Raw genomic sequence first — 19,380 nt, 5'->3', positions numbered from 1 at the left:
TCAGTCACTTAACAATTTCCCGCTCTCCTCTTAGGCTTATCACCACCACCTGTACAACTATCGACCATGCCACGCTGGCATGTTCTGTATCCATTCAAGTTATTTGATTTTCCTTGCACACAACCATGCCATTGATCACACTTGCAAGGGTCTATATATTCTAACGCTGCTCCTATTGCTCTTCTTTTCAACCACACCGATGATAGTTGGCTTTCTTTGCATTTCTGATCACTCATAAGATACTTGCTGCTCACAACATAGGTTCCCGCACCAATACACATTGTGTGATTAAAACATAATTGAAAAGTGGCAAACCTTGTATTCTTCATTTGAACCGTACACCAGTGACTATGCTATGGAAAAATACCACAAAATCTCACGGCATCACAATGCAATGTCCCTCACCTATCAGATGACATCAGGCAGTGTAGTACCCAGTACACCATGGTCTCACTCTTATTCATCTGGCACTTCATCCTCCAAGGAGCTCTCCTAGCCCCAACCACCTATCAACACCAAAAATCTTCAGCGTTGCTTTCTCTCAACCTCTATACAACAAAACTTCATACTCTCAATGATAAATCTCAATCTGTTACCCTCATCTTCCACTGCGCTTAGAAAAATGAATAACTAAAAGGGAGACCATGCAGAGGGTTGGGGAACGGATGAGCTGACAGCCTGAAAATAAAGGGAAAGTAGGCACGTGAAAATGAGCAATTAGAATGAGCAGGATGGAAACAAGAGAAGGACTTACTTAATCAGAGATTATGAAAGCACAGGACATGGTGAGGTGTTAAATGTATATTACTCATCTGCATTTATCGTGGAGAATGGCATGGATGCGAGGGAACTCAGAGAAGATAATAGTGGTCCACATTAAAGAAAAGGTGGCACTGGATTTCTTAAAACACAACGATGGATAAATCCCTGTGACCTGATCAAGGGTATTCCAAGACATTGTGTGAAGTTAGGGCAGGAACTGTGGGCCCAGAGCAGATATCTGCGCCATAACTAGGCACTGGTGAGGTACTGGAAGACTAGAGCGTTGCTATTGATGTGCCTTTCCTCAAGAAAGGCTGCAAGAGCCTGGAAACTACAGACCCTTGAGATGTACATCATATGATGGGCAGGGTATTGGAGGGGGTTTTGAGAGATAGAATCTGCACACATTTGGAAAGCAAGAATAATTAGGTACAGTCAACATGGTTTTGTGCATGAGAAATCGAGCCTCAACAATTTGGTTCTGTTTTTTGAGGAAGTGACCAAGAAGATTGTTGAAGGCAAAGCTGTACACATTGTTCACATGGACTTTAGCAACTGGATCCTTGACTTCCTCATCAAAAGAACACAATCGGTATGAATTGACAAAAACACTGCCTCCTTGATAATTATTAGCATTTGGGTATCTCAAGACTGTGCTCATCCTGGTCCATCCATTCCATACCCTTGACTGTACAGCCGAACACGTCATTAAATTGGAAAGTAGCTGACATTTTTTTTTAAATGAAAATTTTTTATGAGGATGTTACTGGCTCTGGAGGATTGCAGCTATAAGGAGAGGCTGGATCTTTTATTCCTGGAGCGTAGGAGGCTGAGGGGTGATGGGCGACCTTGGAAGTGTACAAAATCACGAGGGGCATAGAAAAGGCGAATACCCAGTTGTTTCCCCAGGGTACAGGGAGTCTAAAACTAGAAGGCATGGGTTTTAAGGAGAGAGGGAAAAGATTCTAAAGGGACAATGTCTCTAGGTGCAATTGATGTTCATATGACAGGAACACATCACCCACTGCTGAAAAATGTCTAGAGGTAACTTTTCACAGAGGGTGGCAGGTACATGGAATGAGTTGCCAGAGGAAGTAGTCGAGGCAGGTACAATATGACAATAATTTGGACAGGTACGTGGATAGGAAGGGCTTAGTGGCATGTGGGGCTGGCACAAGCAAGTGTGACTAGCTCAGTGTTGTACAGCACTATGACTAATTTACAACAACACTTCCCAAGTCACTACTGAAAAGATACAACAGTTTAACTTTCATGAAAGTTAAGGACATACAAATATCATCCTGGGATCAAAACCTGTCGACAGGCAACCTTTGTTTCTCACCCGTTTTGTTTTTCTTCTTTTCCCTTTCAGCCTTCAACTCCTCCATAGCCTGAGACTTCTTGTCATGTTTCTCATCCCTTCTTGATCGCCGCTCTTTGTTGTGGGACATCACCTGCACAGTGACGGAACATATCAGCCTGGCCAGGGATTTGTACTCAATCCAGCAGTTTCAACTTTAAAAGCCAATTATATATCCACAGCAACCCTTAAAAAATAACAAATTGATTTCAAACAAAGAAAGGCCAGCATTCATTTGTTATTTTTAAGGGATGCTTATGATATTTTCAGAAAATGTTAATAGTATTCAGCAGTCACTCAGCATCTGTGGTGAAAGAAAATGTTTCGGGTCAGTGACCTTTGCCTACGCTGCCTTGAGACGTGTGAGACTCAAGCCCAAGAGACGTGTGAGACTCAAGCAAGTGTATGAGGCAAGGCTTTAATGCTCTGCTCCCTGAAGACAATCATTATTACCTTTGCAGCAACAAAGACATTCACATGAAGCCAACTACCCCCGCCCCCCCTTCCTCTAGCCAGGCACCAAAGCCGTGGACATAATACAAGGTTAAGATTACATGGTTTGCAGCAGCTATTTAAACGTTTGAAGGAGTTCAAACATGTCCATGGAGGCCCCTACCATGACCTGCTTTGTCCTCGAAGGTGCAGCTTCCTAAGACTTGTTGCATTCATCCAGGTGAGTGGAGAAAATACCATTATTCTCCTGACTTACCCTGTAGATGATGGAAAGGCTTTGGGCATTCAGGAGGCACATCACCCACTGCTAGATTTCCCAGCCCTTGTCCTGCTTTTGTCGAGATATTAGTGACTGAAAAATGGAAGAAAAATCGCCCCATCTAGCTAAATCATTGACAATGTGTGAGCATTCAGGAAGTCAATGGTGTCGGACTCAGTGACAGTAATGCCATTGAACATAATTGTATATGGTTGAGCCAATATCTTGTCAGGAGCAGGATGTCTAGGTGCAATTCATGTTCATAAGACAGAGGAGCAGAATTAGGTCATTCGGCCCAACAAATCTACTCTGCCATTCAACCATTGCTGATCTATCTTTCCGTCTCAACCTCATTCTACTGCCTCCACCCCGTAACCTTGGACACCCTTACTAATCAAGAAACTGGACAGGGTCTTAGTGGGAGTGTAATTCAAGTGTTGGCAGCCCTACTGATGGTTCTGTACCCAAGAAACCTTGAATTAAAGAAAAAGCCAATATAAAAGTAATTGTGTAAATGAGGGGAAAGGACCAGAATTTTTTTGACTCACAATAAAAAAGTTATTTCACCTGCAGGATAAAAAAAGGTCTTTTTAATTGCTCTTTGTTTATTTTTGTCATTGCAGGTCAAATATACTATAGGCTGGATGTTCCTTGTACCTCGGTACACGTGACAACAAACTAATGCTCCATTGTTTAATTGACTAATGTTGCACAAACATCAATAAACATCAATCAATGCTTGTCCATTTTCAATGCCCACTGGCAGTTAAAATAGCAGCAGTGGTCTTAAGAGATAATGGTATCTGATCACTAAGGGAAATAGTTTCTTTTCCTCTTTTTTGGTAAGACAGCTTTTGTTTTCATCTCAATTTCCAAAGTAACTTTTCAGTGGTTCTCTAGTTCTTGAGTTAAATCACTTTAATACCTGATCAGCCCCCTCAATGAAAATAGCGTCACCTAACTTGTCACTTACATTATATCTAACATGTTAGTGAAATACGCACTACAGCAGGACAACCTGTACTCTGTGCAGAAAAGGAGGCAATCACTTTTAGAACAGTTTACAGTAGTAGGGATTTCAACTTGCCAAATATTAACTAGGATTATTTTTGTGTGAATGGTGTAGAGGGGTGACCTTTTTATGTCAGTACACAGATCGAAGAAGGGGCAGTGTAGGCAACTGTAGACAACTGGTCAATGGGAACATGTCAGTGAGACTCCAGGACCAGGAGTCACAGGACCAAAACCATTTGGGGCTCAGATGAGAAAATTCTTCTGCGGAGCAGTGAACCCGTGGAATTTTCTACCACGAAATGAAGCTGAAGTCAAATCATTAAAGATATCCAAGAGAAAGTTGGACATTTTTTCTAAGGCGAGAGGAGTCAAGGGATGTTTGGAAAAAACTGGAAAAGGTTCCTGAGTTTAGATGGTCAGCCGTGATCATATTGAACGGCTGAGCAGTCTCAGAATCAATTGGCATAGTCTTGCTCCTGATTTTCTATATTTTGTATTTGATCATTCTCTGGATCATTAGATAGAGTACTGTAAACCCTCATTATAAGGGGCCATAGAGGGGGGAACGGTGTCCATTATTGCAGATTGTCCGCTATAACAGATTAAGGGATTACTGTGTAATACAGTATCATTGTATAAGTAATGGAAACAAAGAACTTCATTTGTTGGTTAATACACAAAAAGACATAAAGTGCTGGAGTAACTCAGCAGGTCAGGCAGCATCTCAGGAAAGGGTCAAGACCCTTCTTCAGATTTTCAATATGGAACTGGGCCTGGAATCAAGGCGCGTTGATGACCCTAGTCTGTTGGCAGCTGGGGGAGAGGCAAGGATGGGCAGAGTCATTGGCCGCGCGGGGCTGGAGTGCAGGTAAGGGTCGGCGGTGGCAAGCGCAGTCTGAGGAAGCCAAGGGTGCTGTGTGGGCTGGTGGTGGCAATAGGCCCAGCCTGGAAATAGCTGGGGAGGTGTTGTGGGCCGGCATTGGCAGCCCGGCCTGGCGGTGACGGTCAGCAGATCCAGCCTGGAAGCAGCCAGGGGTGGGGTCGGCAGCACGGCCCGGTGAAGGTCGGTAGGTCCATCCGCTATAACTGAAATCAGTTATAAAGAGATCTGTAATAACGAGGGTTAACTGTAATCTCTTTTCTATTTCAGCTTGGATGAGACAGGGAAGAAAGTGCTCTTTCGTGTACCACACACTTACACACTATTGAGAATTTTAACACTGCTCAGCTAAAGACCAGATTATACAATAAATACCAAGTCTCGGAGTCAATGTCAAACTGACTGTCACAGCTGCCAGGAAGCACACCCTCAAAAGAGGAAAAACAGTATACCGGCAACTCCTGAAGCTGCTGCATCTTCTTCTCACGTTCTTCCACTAGTTTCTTCTTCTTCTCTTTCTTTTCCTTTTTCTTTGCTGCCTTTAGCTTCTTTTCAATTTCAAATCTGCCAAAGATCAGAGAAATCCTTTGAGTAGCACCTGAAATTCAGCTGTTTCCAAATTCGCCCTGAAACGACTTTAATAATTCTGTACTACACACTGCACAGAAAGAAACAGATCTCAATGGCAGTCAACATGGCAATGCTCTCCCACACTTTCCCCTCTCCCTTGTAGTTTCAATCTGACATCGTTAATCTTAAGGCACACTCTACATTGTTATTGATAAGCCAACACACCTTGTCAAAGATAGTTCACTTTTGACCCTTGAGTTGCATCATTATGCACATAACTGAACCAAGTTAACCTGACAGGTTCCTAATTTGAATAGTTTGTTGTAAACGCTTTACTGGTACCAACTCTAGACGCCCCCCCTCCACCCATCCTGACAGTGCACAACTGTTCCTGCCTCATCTACACTGAAATATTCAGTGTGTTGTTACCTGTTGGGTTGTGTTTGTTACTGAACGTGTTGTTATCTGTTGACTTATTATCTGTGAATCAAGGTGCGTGTTGTTATCTGTTGACTGTTGTCTTCCCCCACCAATATCTTCCACAAAACAGTGTCACTTAAAATACTGCTTGCATACCATAAACATCATCAATGCAAGTTTACACAGCAGAGCTGAACCTGCCATGCGTTGAATTTGAACATATTATACTACAGTTGATTGGATAAACCAAACTGGCAAGGTTTGTTCAGTGTGTTAGAGATTACTTTTTAGAACAGTACATTGCAGTTGGTGAAATTACAGCTTTTACACAAACTACTCAGGACAGTCTATTTGAGATTTGTTCTTTACATAATGTGGCAAAATTATTACTGTTTAAAATTATTGTTAAAGATCCCCACAGGAGTTAGTGACAAGACGATGGAATTCCAAAAGTAGCTTGATGAACACACTAGGTCCATAATCGGTGCCTTCAATTTAAATAAGGGCAACTCTAATTGTACAGGGGATGATTGTACAATATAAATAAGCTAGGTCATAAAGACAGTGGAAGATATTCAAACAGCAGGTCTGTATTGGTGAGCAAAAGATTATCGCAATTATGAGACTCCATGAGAAAGAAACACAATTTGCAGTCAACAAAAGGGGATCAAAGATAACATTAAACCAAAAAGCAGAGCATACAAAGTGAGCTGGTGGTAACCAAAGGACTGGAACATTTTTAGGACTCAGCAGAAGACCAAAAAGCTGCAAGGGGGGAGAAAGCGAATTTCAAGATAATTACATGTAGTAGAAAGAAAAATTGTATATGTTTCTCTGGATATACAAATAGGAAGAGGGCAGCTAAGGTAAATCTAGAAAACAAGGCTGGTGAATTAAAAATGTGTCATTTGCCTGGGGAAGTGGTAGAGGTAGGTACAAAGACAATGTTTAAGACATTTGGACAGACATATGTATAGGAACGGTTTAGAAGGATGTGGGCCAAATACAGGCGAGTGGGACGAGCTCAGGAAGCCATCTTGGTCAGCGTGGATGGATTGAGTCAAAGGGACTGTTCCATGCCTTATAGCTCTATTACTGTGTTAAATGGTTTTTTTTCTTCTTCTTCAGTCTTCAATTTGAAACCCAAAACTGTCCAAATGTCTTTTGGGTGTTGTTGTGCCTACCTTGGCTACCTCCTCTGGCAGCCTGTTCCATGTGCCCACCACCCTGTGCAAGACTGCCTGAATCCCCTCCTTATTAAGGGGAATAAAACTGCACCCAACTCCAGCCTTGCCAACATGAGTTATTTAAACTTCAACCATGCAAGTAACAGGGGCCAATTTGCTGAAGCTGCACTTGGGAGTATTGTCCAGTTTTGGTCACCCGGCTATTTAAAAAATGTCATTAAGCTGGAAAGGGTGCGGTGAAGATTTATGATGTTGAGCTAAAGAGAGCTGTTAGGCAGGGATTTCTTCCTTGGAGCATAGGAGCATCTAAGGGGTAATCGAATAGATGTGTATAAAATATTGGGAGGAATAGATAAGGTGAATTAATTAGTCTTATTCAATTTTGTCCATGATTTTATAATGGAATAGATTGAGTGAATCAACAAAAGACTGGGAAATAGAGATTAATGTGGCGAGGTATGATGTCATGCAATTTGATATGAGAAACGAAACAACAAATTATCTAAATGGAGGGACTCTGCAAATGAATGAAGGATAGAGAGATCTAGTTGTTCTGGTGCATGAATCACTAAAAGTGGGCACATCCAACAAGTAGTTAAAAGGAAACTTTTCTGGACCACTGCAGAAGGGCTTGAGTTTAAAAAAAGGGAGGTTCTGTTGTAATTGTACAGGTAAGGCCTCAGCTGAAACACTACAGTTTTAGTCCCCTTATGTAAAAAATAGTACCTTTGAAAATAGTACAAAGGAGATTCACCAGGCTAATTCCTGGAATGCGACAAAATATTTGGGCCTGTATGTTTTGGCACGTAGACGAATGGAGGCATATGGAGGAAACCACATTGGTTTTAGATTTAAATACATGTGGTTCCTTAGATATCACTAGACCTAACCTCTTCCAAGCTTACAACTCTCAGACAACCCCTGCACTCTTGAATTTCCTGCACACTCATGTTGGCTGTACATTCACCCACATGAAACTCAGCTCTAAAATTTCTGTTCTAAACATCTGCCTTTCTTCCACTGTAGCATTTTAAAATCTACTTCTTGCTGAGCATTGGGTCAACAGCCCTGTTTCTGAAAATGACAGTGCCAAATTTTGATTGACAAAGCTCCTGTGAAGCATTTTGATAGAGTCAAAGAGTGAAATAGCACCGAAACAGGACTTTGCTCACCGGATCCCCACGACCATCAACCACCCATTTACACAAATTTTTGCCTAACCCATTATATTTTCTTCACACTACCCCAGATTCTATCAATCAGCTAGACACTCGGGATAATTTACTAGAGGCTCAGACACTGAACCTCCCTCCCGCACTTCATTGGGATATGGGAGAAAACCGGAGCACTAGTTGGAAGCCAATGCAGAAATGGTCAGAACATCGAAACTCCACACAGACAGTCCCCAAAGTAAGGATTGAACCCAGGTTGCTGGAGCTATACAGCAGTTTAACTAGCGAGCCATCGTACCACTCCAAATTACAATTAATGACACACGAGAGAAAGTGGTTGTTATTTTGAACATTTTGACTTGCCTATACATCTTCAGTCTGTAATTCTTCAAATGTTACTTCCTTGGCTCTGGGGCATTTAAAAAAACTTGAGTGCCTAACTGCTACCTGTGGAAGAGAGCTGCTAACTCGACAATGGATTCAAGCTGCCTCTATAATATGCTTCAGCCAACATATCCTCGGTACAGTATCTTACCTCCTCCTTAGTACCTCTCTCTTCTCTATCCGGTTGTAGAGTTCTTGCTCCCGTTCCTTCTCAGTCATTTGCTCCAACCTTGCTCTGTCGTCCTCATCGCCCATTAGGTCATCATCATAGCCATCATGGAACTCCTCCTCTTCCGATGAGGATGAAGACTCGGAACTTGAAGATGAGCTACTCCTTTCAGAGTCTGAAACTTCACCTGAAAATGTAAACACGTTAGTTATTCACAAAATACATTAGCCGTACAAGGGCAACAAGGGTGCGCTGGCTGGTATTTTAAAAATCATTCCATTAATGAATAAAAACACTTTTTTTGTCTTCTGGCGTCAAAAGGCCCAAAAAGATTTGTGCAGGTGCTTCAGAGCATGGATTGGGTCACAGGAAAGATGATTTCAATATCATAAAATAGGACTTGGCAAAAGTAGGCTTGGAGCCACTAATGTCACGGAGATATTACCAGTGGATTAATAATATAGAAACCCAGGGCAAAGTCCTGAATACCACTACAAAAACAATATATTGTGAATACCACTACATATACAATATATTGTGAATACCACTACAAACACAATATATTGTGAATACCACAAAAGTAGATGGAGATAAATTTGAATTATAGAATTTAAAAATCTAATGACGATCATGAAAATAATAGTCGATTGTTCCAAAGACCTATATGGTTCACTAATATATCCTGTAGAGGAGAAAACTTGCTGTACTTAACTAGTTGGAACTGGTTGGAACTACATGCAACTCCAGAACAACCGCAACCTCTTGACTCTTAACTGGCCCCTGATATGCCCCAGCAAGCCTTTCAGTTGTAATAAACCACTAGAAAGCCACAAAGAAACAAAAATGTATGGACCGCCTGGATTCAACCAAACATCAGAAACCTATCCCCCATCTCGATCATCACCATTAAAACAGGGGAACAATCCGAGTTCAATGAAGAATGCAGGTAGCATGCAAGCACCAGGTATACCCCAGAATGAGGGATAAATCTGGTGAAGGACAGGATGACATGCATGTTAACACCATAACCAGTTGCAAGACATAGACCTAAACGATCCTTTCACCAACAGATCAGATCCAAGCTCTGCAGTCCTGCCACATTCAGTCGTAAAATTGAAGCATCAGCAAATATTTTCAGCCAGAATTGCCACATGGATGATCCATCTTGGCTTCCTAAGTGGTCCCCAACACAATAGAAGACATGGAACACAGAAAAGGCTACTGGCCCTGACAACATTCTGGCAATCGTACTGAAGACGTGCTCCAGAAATTGCCTTGCCCTTCATCAAGTGCTCCACTACAACTATAACACTGACATTTACCTGAAAATGTGGAAAATTGCCCAGATATCTCCTGTCCACAAGCAGGACAAATCCAACCCTACCAGCTACTTTCCCAATAGTCTGCTCTCAATCATTAGCCAAGTGATGGAAGGGATCATTGACAATGCTTTTGAGCAGCACTTGCTTAGCAATAGGTTTTAGATAGGCACATGGATACGGAAGAAATGGAGGGATATGAATCGTGTGCAGGCAGATGAGGTTAATCTAACTTAGCGCCATTTTTGGCACAAATATTGCGGGCCGAATGGCCTGCTCCAGCACTGTACTATTCTATGTTAACAACCTGATGACAGTAGCTCAGTTTGGATCTGCTGAAGTCATTCAGCTACTGCCCTTGTTACAGCCTTGGTCCAAACATGAAGAAAAGACAGAACTTCAGAGGTAGAGTGACTGTCCTTGATATAAAGACAGCATTCTATCGAATATGACACCAAGGTGCCCTGGCTAAACTGAAGTCAATCGGTCAAAACTGAAGTCGAAGCCTCTTCTGCTTGGAATCAAAACCAGCACACGAAAGATGATTGCAATGGTTCTTGGTCATTCATCTTAGCCACAGGACAACTTTTCAGGAGTACCTCAGGGTACAGTGCTTGGCCCAACCATCTTCTTCAGTGACTTTCCTACACTTGTACAGTTGGAAGTCAGAAATGTTTGCAGATAATTACGCATTTCAGCACCATTCACGACTCGTCAGATGATGAAACAGTCTACAACCAAATGCATCAAAAGACCACACAACTGCCAGGCAAAGATGATATCCAACAACAGAAAATACATCTCTCACTGTCATCCCTGACATTGAATGGGATTATTACCACTGAATCCCTATGAGTAATATTTTTGTGGTAACCATCGACCAGAAACTGAACACAAGAGCAGGTCAGGGGCTACAAATCCTGCAGGGAGTAACTCGCCACCTGCCCGAATGAGTACAGCTTCAATGCCAAAGAAGCTCAACACCATAGAGTAACGCAGCCCACTTGATAGGCACCATATCCACAACCATTCACTCACTCCAACACAGACAGTAGTAGCAGTATGTACCATCCAGAGGATCCTTAGATACCAGCATCAAAACCTAGCACCTCTGCCAGCCAGAAGGACAAAGGCGGCAAATGAATGGGAACACCACCACAGGAAGCCCTCCAAGCCACACACTATTCTGACTTGGAAACATATTGCCAATCCTTCACCATCATTATGCCAAAATTTTGGAATTCCCACCCTGCAGCATTGCGTCTACATGCATCTCAGAACTGCAGTGGTTCAACAAAGTAGCTGTACTATTCTATGTTAACAACCTGATGACAGTAGCTCAGTTTGGATCTGCTGAAGTCATTCAGCTACTGCCCTTGTTACAGCCTTGGTCCAAACATGAAGAAAAGACAGAACTTCAGAGGTAGAGTGACTGTCCTTGATATAAAGACAGCATTCTATCGAATATGACACCAAGGTGCCCTGGCTAAACTGAAGTCAATCGGTCAAAACTGAAGTCGAAGCCTCTTCTGCTTGGAATCAAAACCAGCACACGAAAGATGATTGTAACTGCAGTGGTTCAACAAAGCAGCTCATCCCTACCTGCTCAAGGGCAATCAGGGCAGCAACTTGAATGCTGGTTCATTCTAATCTCTACTTGTAGGAAAGAAAACTGCAGATGCTGGTTTAAATCGAAGGTAGACACAAGCGTCTGAAGAAGGGTCTCGTCCCGAAACGTCACCCATTCCTTCTCTCCCGAGATGCTGCCTGACCCGCTGAGTTACTCCAGCTTTTTGTGTCCACCTTCTACTCTATCCCTAAATAAATAAGGAAAAATTTTTACACTGGACAAATGGAAGTTTTTTCAGTAGTGAAAGAATGACAGGTTAGGGTATATTACCAGACGAGTGAAAAGCATGGACTCCAACTGCACAAAACCCTGAATGTTGGGGGCTGGATAAAGAGAAAAGCCACCTGGCAGGTTTAGAGAAAGGCAGCACTTTAGGAATCTAGAAAATGAAGAGGGATACTAAATGAGAAAGCATTAAAATCGCTAAGGAAAATCCCAAAGTACTTTTTAGTATATTAAAGTCATTGGAGTAAAAAGGAAGAGTTGGCCCTGTTAATACCAGAAAGACAGTATATGTTCTGAGATCAAGGAGCTCACCACATCCATGAAGGCCGCGATGCCCCGCTATGCAAATCTTTTGCCCACGAGGACTGTATCCGACTATGCCTTCCCCATCCAAGTATCTGTCCAAACACCCGCAACTTTGTCTGCCTCCAGCATGGCACATGATCACCTCAATATCCCCGCCCCTCTATTTTCAGGTCTCGAGACGCTTGGATCCTTGCAGCTTATGTCCTTTCCCAGGTCATTCATGGAAATCATAAATAATTGAGGTCCTACAACTGAAACCAGGAGCGCTAAGCCCCATTTATACCAAATATAGACACAAAATGCTGGAGTAACAGCATCATCTGGAGAGAAGGAATGGGTGACGCTTTGGGTCGAGACCCTTCTTCAGACTGATGTCAGGGGAGTGGGCGGTACAGAGATAAAATGTAATCGGAGACAGTAAACCTGGTTGGAGAACTGGGAAGGGGAGGGGATGTAGAGAGGGAAAGCAAGGGCTACTTGAAGTTAGAGAAGTCAATGTTCATACCGCTGGGGTGCAAGCTACCCAATATATACCAACTCTGTTGATGATAACCAAACTTAAATCCATGTAAAAACACTTTCCTTAATACCATGAGTTGTTACGTTGTACACTCTTCTTTTATGCGAGACTTTGTCCAATACCTTTTAAAATATAAGTACATTGTATCTGTATTCATGATTCCCCCTACTGACTGTTAAATACTTGAAGACCCTGGGTGTTTACCCACAAACTGTCTCCAGAATTCTACCATCCTGTAATCACTAGGTGACAATTGAGCACAACACGTATATTAGACCTACTTCACTCTAAAATAGCCTGTCCTTGGGTAGGTTTTCTGTAACATACTGTTCCAGGAAATGACCCCTAACACACTCCATAAATTCCTCTTCCATGATAACCTTGATAGATCGACTAGTCCAATAAATGTTCAGATTAAACATTGCCCTTGATAATTGCAGTTCCACTTATTACATGTCTTTGATATTTTCCACCTGCTTTTCCAACGTGAAGCAACACCTTGCAGCCAAGATACTACTCTGCCACCCCCCCCCCCCCACCAGTCATTTTCTCCCCAAACTGTTTCCATATTACTATCCATATCTGCATCTGTATTACTCTGCCACCCTGATGTTTTCCTTGATTAAAAATAAAATTACCCCACCTCCTTTCCCTTTTTGCTATCCTATGGAATATTGCATCCCCAGTGCTAATCACTCCACAAATATGTCTCCATAACAGCTATGAGATCATACTAACACATTGCCCTTTGTGCCATTAACTCATCTACCTTGTTGCAGATGCTACACGCATTCAGATAAAGAACATTAAGTTGTGTATTTTTACACATTCTTGGTTTACCTTCTGCGACACACCATTGCTTAACATTTTGTGCCCTTTTCTGTCACATTTTTATTTTAATTTTCTCCGTCAATGTATCCTCCTCTCATTTCTTTTTGATTTATTGAACTTTCTATCATAAAAACCTTCCCGGGCTCTAATGAGTTAAAAGCCCCATTTATAATCCTATTTAAACAATTTGCCACTGATACACCACTGGTCACTACTTACCAAACACAACATAACTTTGCACCATCACCCTCTGCTTCTTATCTCGTAGCCAAATTTGCATCCGACTTGGCATGGATATCACGAACTAACCTTTCAGGCAAATTTCCCATGTGGGACTTGGTCAAAGGCCTTACTGAAGCCACACGGACAACGTTAATCACACTATTCTCACCCTATTAATGCATTGAACAATTCAGTCACTTTGGTCAGACAAGATCTCCCCATAGGTTAACCCTGTTTAAGAGCAGATTAATTGCAACCGTCAGAATTAATGTTGCTTATATTTGTATCTGATAGGTGCTTATTAGTTAGCAGGGCTCACTGAATGGGTAACAAGTACTTCACTGTAAAATCTAGCTTGTAATTTCATGATAATTTTTAAGTCAAGGAAATGTACTCCAGAAACCTTTACCATCGGTCACAACACTGATCTGTTGGATCAGTCAAGTGTCAATTCCTGCACATCATACATCTTTCAGCCTTCCAAAATATACACACTACACTCATTCTGAATTCTTGCACATCCCAACTTTAGCCTCTTCATAAATCTCCCTGCCCATTTGTTTAAAGTGTTCCGACATTTTTAATTCTCATGTTCCATATTCAACATTGAGGTCTTCTTGCCATATTTTGTTTATATTATTATCTGATTGGGGATTTTATTGCCACAGGGAAGGCTAGCATTTATTTCTCATTCCTTAGTACAAATGAAAGGCAGTGGTGAACTACTTTCTTGCCGTTTTCTCTGTGGAATCTACAGAATTCTGATTCATCCCACTGTAGGCTCTGTAGTGGTTTACCTTCCTCTGGGGCAGAGCTATCTCCAGAACTGTCTTCAGCTGAGCTACCAGAAGATGCCGCCTTGTTTACTGCTCTCTTGGTGGTTGGTTTCTTCTCTCCACTCTTGCCTTTTCCCTTCTTTTTGGTCTTGCTGCCTCCCACAGTCCACTGTGAAAAAAAAGAATCGCTGTAAATAATCCTGTCGCTGGTCCTTCACCAGATCCACGTGGCCCTTTTTGATGCACAAGGTTGTCCTGCGCAGATGCCAGGCTTTATTTCTCAGAGATTCATACATGTGTGCAGCATAGAAACAGACCCTCAGCCCAACTTGTCCATGACAATGAAGGTACCAATCTATGCTAATCTCATCGGCCTGCATTTAGCCTATATCCCTATAGATCTTTCTAATCCACGCTCTTGTTTAAATGTCATAATCACACCCCATTGCACCACTTTCTCTGTCAACTTGCTCCATATGTCCATAATCCCTCTGAATAAAACTTGCCTCATAATCCTTTTGAACCTTTCCCCTCTCAAACCTATGCCCTCTAGTTTTGGATTCCCTAATCAAGGGGAAAAGGCTGTGACCATTCACTTTAACTTTGCCCCTCATGCTTTTATAAACCTCTATAAAGTCAGGCATGAGCTCCTCTCCAGGGATTAGTGTCCCAAATTATCCAAAGTCTCCTTATAACTCAAGCCTTCTAGTCCTGGCAACAATCCTGTGAACCATTTCTATACCCTTTCAATAAATTTCAGTATTGGTATTTGTTTATTATTGTCATGTGCAAGAATGGTAAAATGGTAAAAATCTTCATTTTGTGTGCTATCCAGTCAAATCATACCACAAATAATTAAGCCATACATATAAAAGGCTATCCAAAGAGAAAAATAACAAAGTGTAGATTGTTAATAACCGCAGAGAAAGTTCAGATAAAAACAAAGCGCCAGGGCCATTAAGAGGTAGGTTGGGAGATCAGCTCTCTACCCTTAGTCTACGAGAGGTATGTTCAATAGTCTGATAACAGCAGGGAAGAAATCATTTCTGAATCTGGTCCTGCCTGGCGGGAGAAGGGAAAAAAAGGGAATGACCATGATCCATGATTACTTTGGCCGACTTTGGGGATTGTTGCATCTACAAGACTGCAGTTTCTGACAGTATTGGGCGGACCAGTTGCCAAAGCAAGTTGTGAAATCATTCCTATGTGGCTACCAGAACTTCACACATTACTCCAACTGCAGGCAAACCAACGATTTGTACAATTGTAACACGATGTTCCAGCTCCCACACTCAGCGCCATGAGCAATGAAAGCAAGAGTACCATGCAACATAACTGCTGTCTACCAGTGTTGCAATTTTCTGGAAATTGTATTTGTACCCGAGGTTTTGCTATAAAAAACACTCCCTAGGGCCCTGTCAAACACTGTATTTGTCCTGACCTGATTTAACTTCTCGGAATACATCACTTTAAACTCATCCCAAGTTCCACCTGCCATTTCCTTGCCACCTTCTTCAGTCGATCAATATCGTATTGAACCATGATCAAGAACCACGCTAACTATATTCTCATCCAAATCATTAATGTATGTGACAAAGAACCCGGCACTAATTTTTAATTAGACTATTTTCTAAATGAGGTGAGAATCCAGAAATCGGAGGTGCTAAGGGACTTGGTAGTGCTGATGCAGGATTCCCAAAAAGTTAATCTGCAAGTCGAATCGGTAGTAAAGAAAGCGAACTCAATGTTAGCATTTATTTCAAGAGGGCTTGTATACAAAAATAGGGATGTAATGTTGAGGCTCTTTCAGGCGCTGGTAAGGCCGCATTTGGAATATTGTGAGCAATTTTGGCCACTATGTCTGAGAAAGAATGTGCTGGCTCTGGAGGAGGTTTATAAGAATGATCCCAGGAATGAGTCGGTTAACCTATGATGAGTGTTTGAAGGCACTGGGCCTATACTCACTGGAGTTTAGACGAATGAGGGGGGACCTAATTGAAACATACAGAATAGTGAAAGGCTTGGATAGAGTGGATGTGGAGTGGATGTTTCCACTAGTGGGAGAGTCTAGGACCAGAGGTCATAGCCTCAGAAATAAAGGACATTCTTTTAGGAAGGAGATGAGGAGAAATTTCTTTAGTCAGAGGGTGGCGAATCTGTGGAATTCTTTGCCACAGAAGACTGTGGAGGCCAAGTCAGTGGATATTTTTAAGGCAGAGATAGATTCTTGATTAGTACAGGTGTCAGAGGTTATGGGGAGAAGGCAGAAGAATGGGGTTAGGAGGGAGAGATAGATCAGCCATGATTGAATGGCAGAGTAGAATTGATGGGCTGAATGGCCTAATTCTACTATTCCGAAGGGGGCTGCACCCCTTCTTAAGTGTAAGAAGTTATTGATGTTTTCAACTTTCAATGCTTTAACTATTCGTGAACAGTCAAGGTCTACCGTGGTGGCAGCATGTAGTCGGATATGCAAGGTTGACGTCCTGGGCATTCAAGAGCATCGTCGTGTCCATCAAGACATGGAGATGAAGTTTGACAAAGCGGATGGCATGGATTTTATCACATCGTCAGCATGGGGAGGTCCTATAAACAACTCTGCTCAGGGAGGAGTGGGTCTGCTATTGAGTCGGAGAGCAAGGAATGTGCTACAGGGTCAGTCCTCAAGTCCTTATTGCTGAGTTTAGTGGTAACCCTGTCACCACTGTCATAGTACACTACTCCCCTCACAACAGCAGCCCCGAGGCCAAAGTGGAACAATTCTACTCTGTCCTCCAAGTTGCGATGCTGCGAGTACCTGCGCACAACTTTCTGGCTGTGCTTGGGGACTTCAATGCCTGCCTTGGACCGGAGGATGTCTGTTACACCTATCACACTGATGGCACTAACCAGAATGGTCAACACCTAGCCAGCTTTCTCCAGGAGTATATCTCCTAGCAGTCAACACCATGTTCAAGAAGCGACGAGGAAAGCTGTGGACACATCAGGACCGGTGCACAGAAGAAAAACGCCAGCTAGATCACATCATGGTGCGACGCAAATGGTGCAACAGTGTCATGGACGCTGAAGCCTACAGCACCTTTGAGACCGTGAGCTCGGATCACCGAGTGGTAACAATGTGAGTGATGCTTCACCTGAGGCAGCCTAAATCTACAGGCCCCAAGGAAAAAGTGGACTGGAAGTTGTTTTCCTCTCGATAACTAAAAAGGCAATACGGGGAGAAAAGATGAGGTACGAGGGTAAGCTAGCCAATAATATAAAGGAGGATAGTAAAAGCTTTTTTAGGTATGTAAAGAGGAAAAAAATAGTCAAGGCAAATGTGGGTCCCTTGAAGACAGAAGCAGGGAAATTTATTATGGGGAACAAGGAAATGGCAGACGAGTTGAACCGGTACTTTGGATCTTTATTCACTAAGGAGGATACAAACAATCTCCCAGATGTTCTAGTGGCCAGAGATCCTAGGGTGACAGAGGAACTGGAGGAAATCCACATTAGGCAGGAAAAAGTTTTGGGTAGACTGATGGGACTCAAGGCTGATAAATCCCCAGGGCCTGATGGTCTGCATCCCAGGGTGCTTAAGGAGGTGGCTCTAGAAATTGTGGACGCATTAGTGATTATTTTCCAATGTTCTATAGATTCCGGGTCAGTTCCTGTGGATTGGAGGGTAGCTAATGTTATCCCACTTTTCAAGAAAGGAGGGAGAGAGAAAACGGGAAATTATAGACCAGTTAGTCTGACATCAGTGGTGGGGAAGATGCTGGAGTCAATTATAAAAGACGAAATTGCGGAGCATTTGGATAGCAGTAACAGGATCGTTCCGAGTCAGCATGGATTTACGAAGGGGAAATCATGCTTGACTAATCTACTGGAATTTTTTGAGGATGTAACTAGGAAAATTGACAGGGGAGAGCCGATGGATGTGGTGTACCTCGACTTTCAGAAAGCCTTCGACAAGGTCCCACATAGGAGATTGGTGGGCAAAATTAGAGCACATGGTATTGGAGGTAGGGTACTGACATGGATAGAAAGTTGGTTGACAGACAGAAAGCAAAGAGTGGGGATAAATGGGTCCCTTTCAGAATGGAAGGCAGTGACTAGTGGGGTACCGCAAGGCTCGGTGTTGGGACCGCAGCGATTTACAATATATATCAATGACTTGGATGAAGGGATTAAAAGTACCATTAGCAAATTTGCAGATGATACAAAGCTGGGTGGCAGGGTGAACTGTGAGGAAGATGCTATAAGGTTGCAAGGTGACTTGGACAGGTTGTGTGAGTGGGCGGATGCTTGGCAGATGCAGTTTAATGTGGATAAGTGTGAGGTTATCCACTTTGGTGGTAAGAATAGGAAGGCAAATTATTATCTGAATGGTGTCAAGTTGGGAAAAGGGGAGGTTGCAAGATGGATTCAACAATGGCTGAATGGGAGATACCAGAGGGTAATGGTTGACAATTGTATGTCAGGTTGGAGGCCAGTGTCTAGTGGAGTACCCCAAGGATCTGTGTTGGGTCCACTGTTGTTTGTCATTTACATTAATGATCTGGATGATGGTGTGGCAAATTGGATTAGTAAATATGCAGATGATACTAAGATAGGTGGTGTAGTTAATAATGAAGTAGAGTTTCAAAGTCTACAGAGAGACTTGGGCCTTTTGGAAGGGTGGGCTGAAAGATGGCAGATGGAGTTTAATGCTGATAAGTGTGAGGTGCTGCATTTTGGTAGGACAAATCAAAATAGGACGTACAGGGTAAATGGTAGGGAATTGAGGAATGCAGTGGAACAGAGGGATCTGGGAATAACTGTGCATTGTTCCCTGAAGGTGGAATCTCATGTGGATAGGGTGGTGAAGAAGGCGTTTGGTATGCTTGCCTTTATAAATCAGAGCATCGAGTATAGAAGTTGGGATGTAATGTTAAAATTG

At 42.5% G+C, this 19,380-nt stretch overlaps 1 protein-coding gene across 1 annotated transcript in view; it reads right to left on the bottom strand.

Annotated features, from left to right (window-relative positions):
• rtf1 (RTF1 homolog, Paf1/RNA polymerase II complex component) overlaps window positions 1-19,380 on the bottom strand; it is a 60,416-nt gene that overhangs the window by 22,855 nt on the left and 18,181 nt on the right. The window contains exons 3-6 of the mRNA XM_078406185.1: window positions 14,481-14,628; window positions 8,613-8,817; window positions 5,181-5,292; window positions 2,105-2,216 (exon numbers count right to left, since the gene is read on the bottom strand). Of these exons, the coding sequence (XP_078262311.1) occupies window positions 2,105-2,216; window positions 5,181-5,292; window positions 8,613-8,817; window positions 14,481-14,628 (577 nt within the window). The remainder of the gene's footprint in view (window positions 1-2,104; window positions 2,217-5,180; window positions 5,293-8,612; window positions 8,818-14,480; window positions 14,629-19,380) is intronic.

Source organism: Rhinoraja longicauda, chromosome 10, assembly GCF_053455715.1.
Source record: "Rhinoraja longicauda isolate Sanriku21f chromosome 10, sRhiLon1.1, whole genome shotgun sequence".
Taxonomy (NCBI): Eukaryota; Metazoa; Chordata; class Chondrichthyes; order Rajiformes; family Arhynchobatidae; genus Rhinoraja; species Rhinoraja longicauda.
This window is presented reverse-complemented; position numbering and strand designations above follow the sequence as displayed.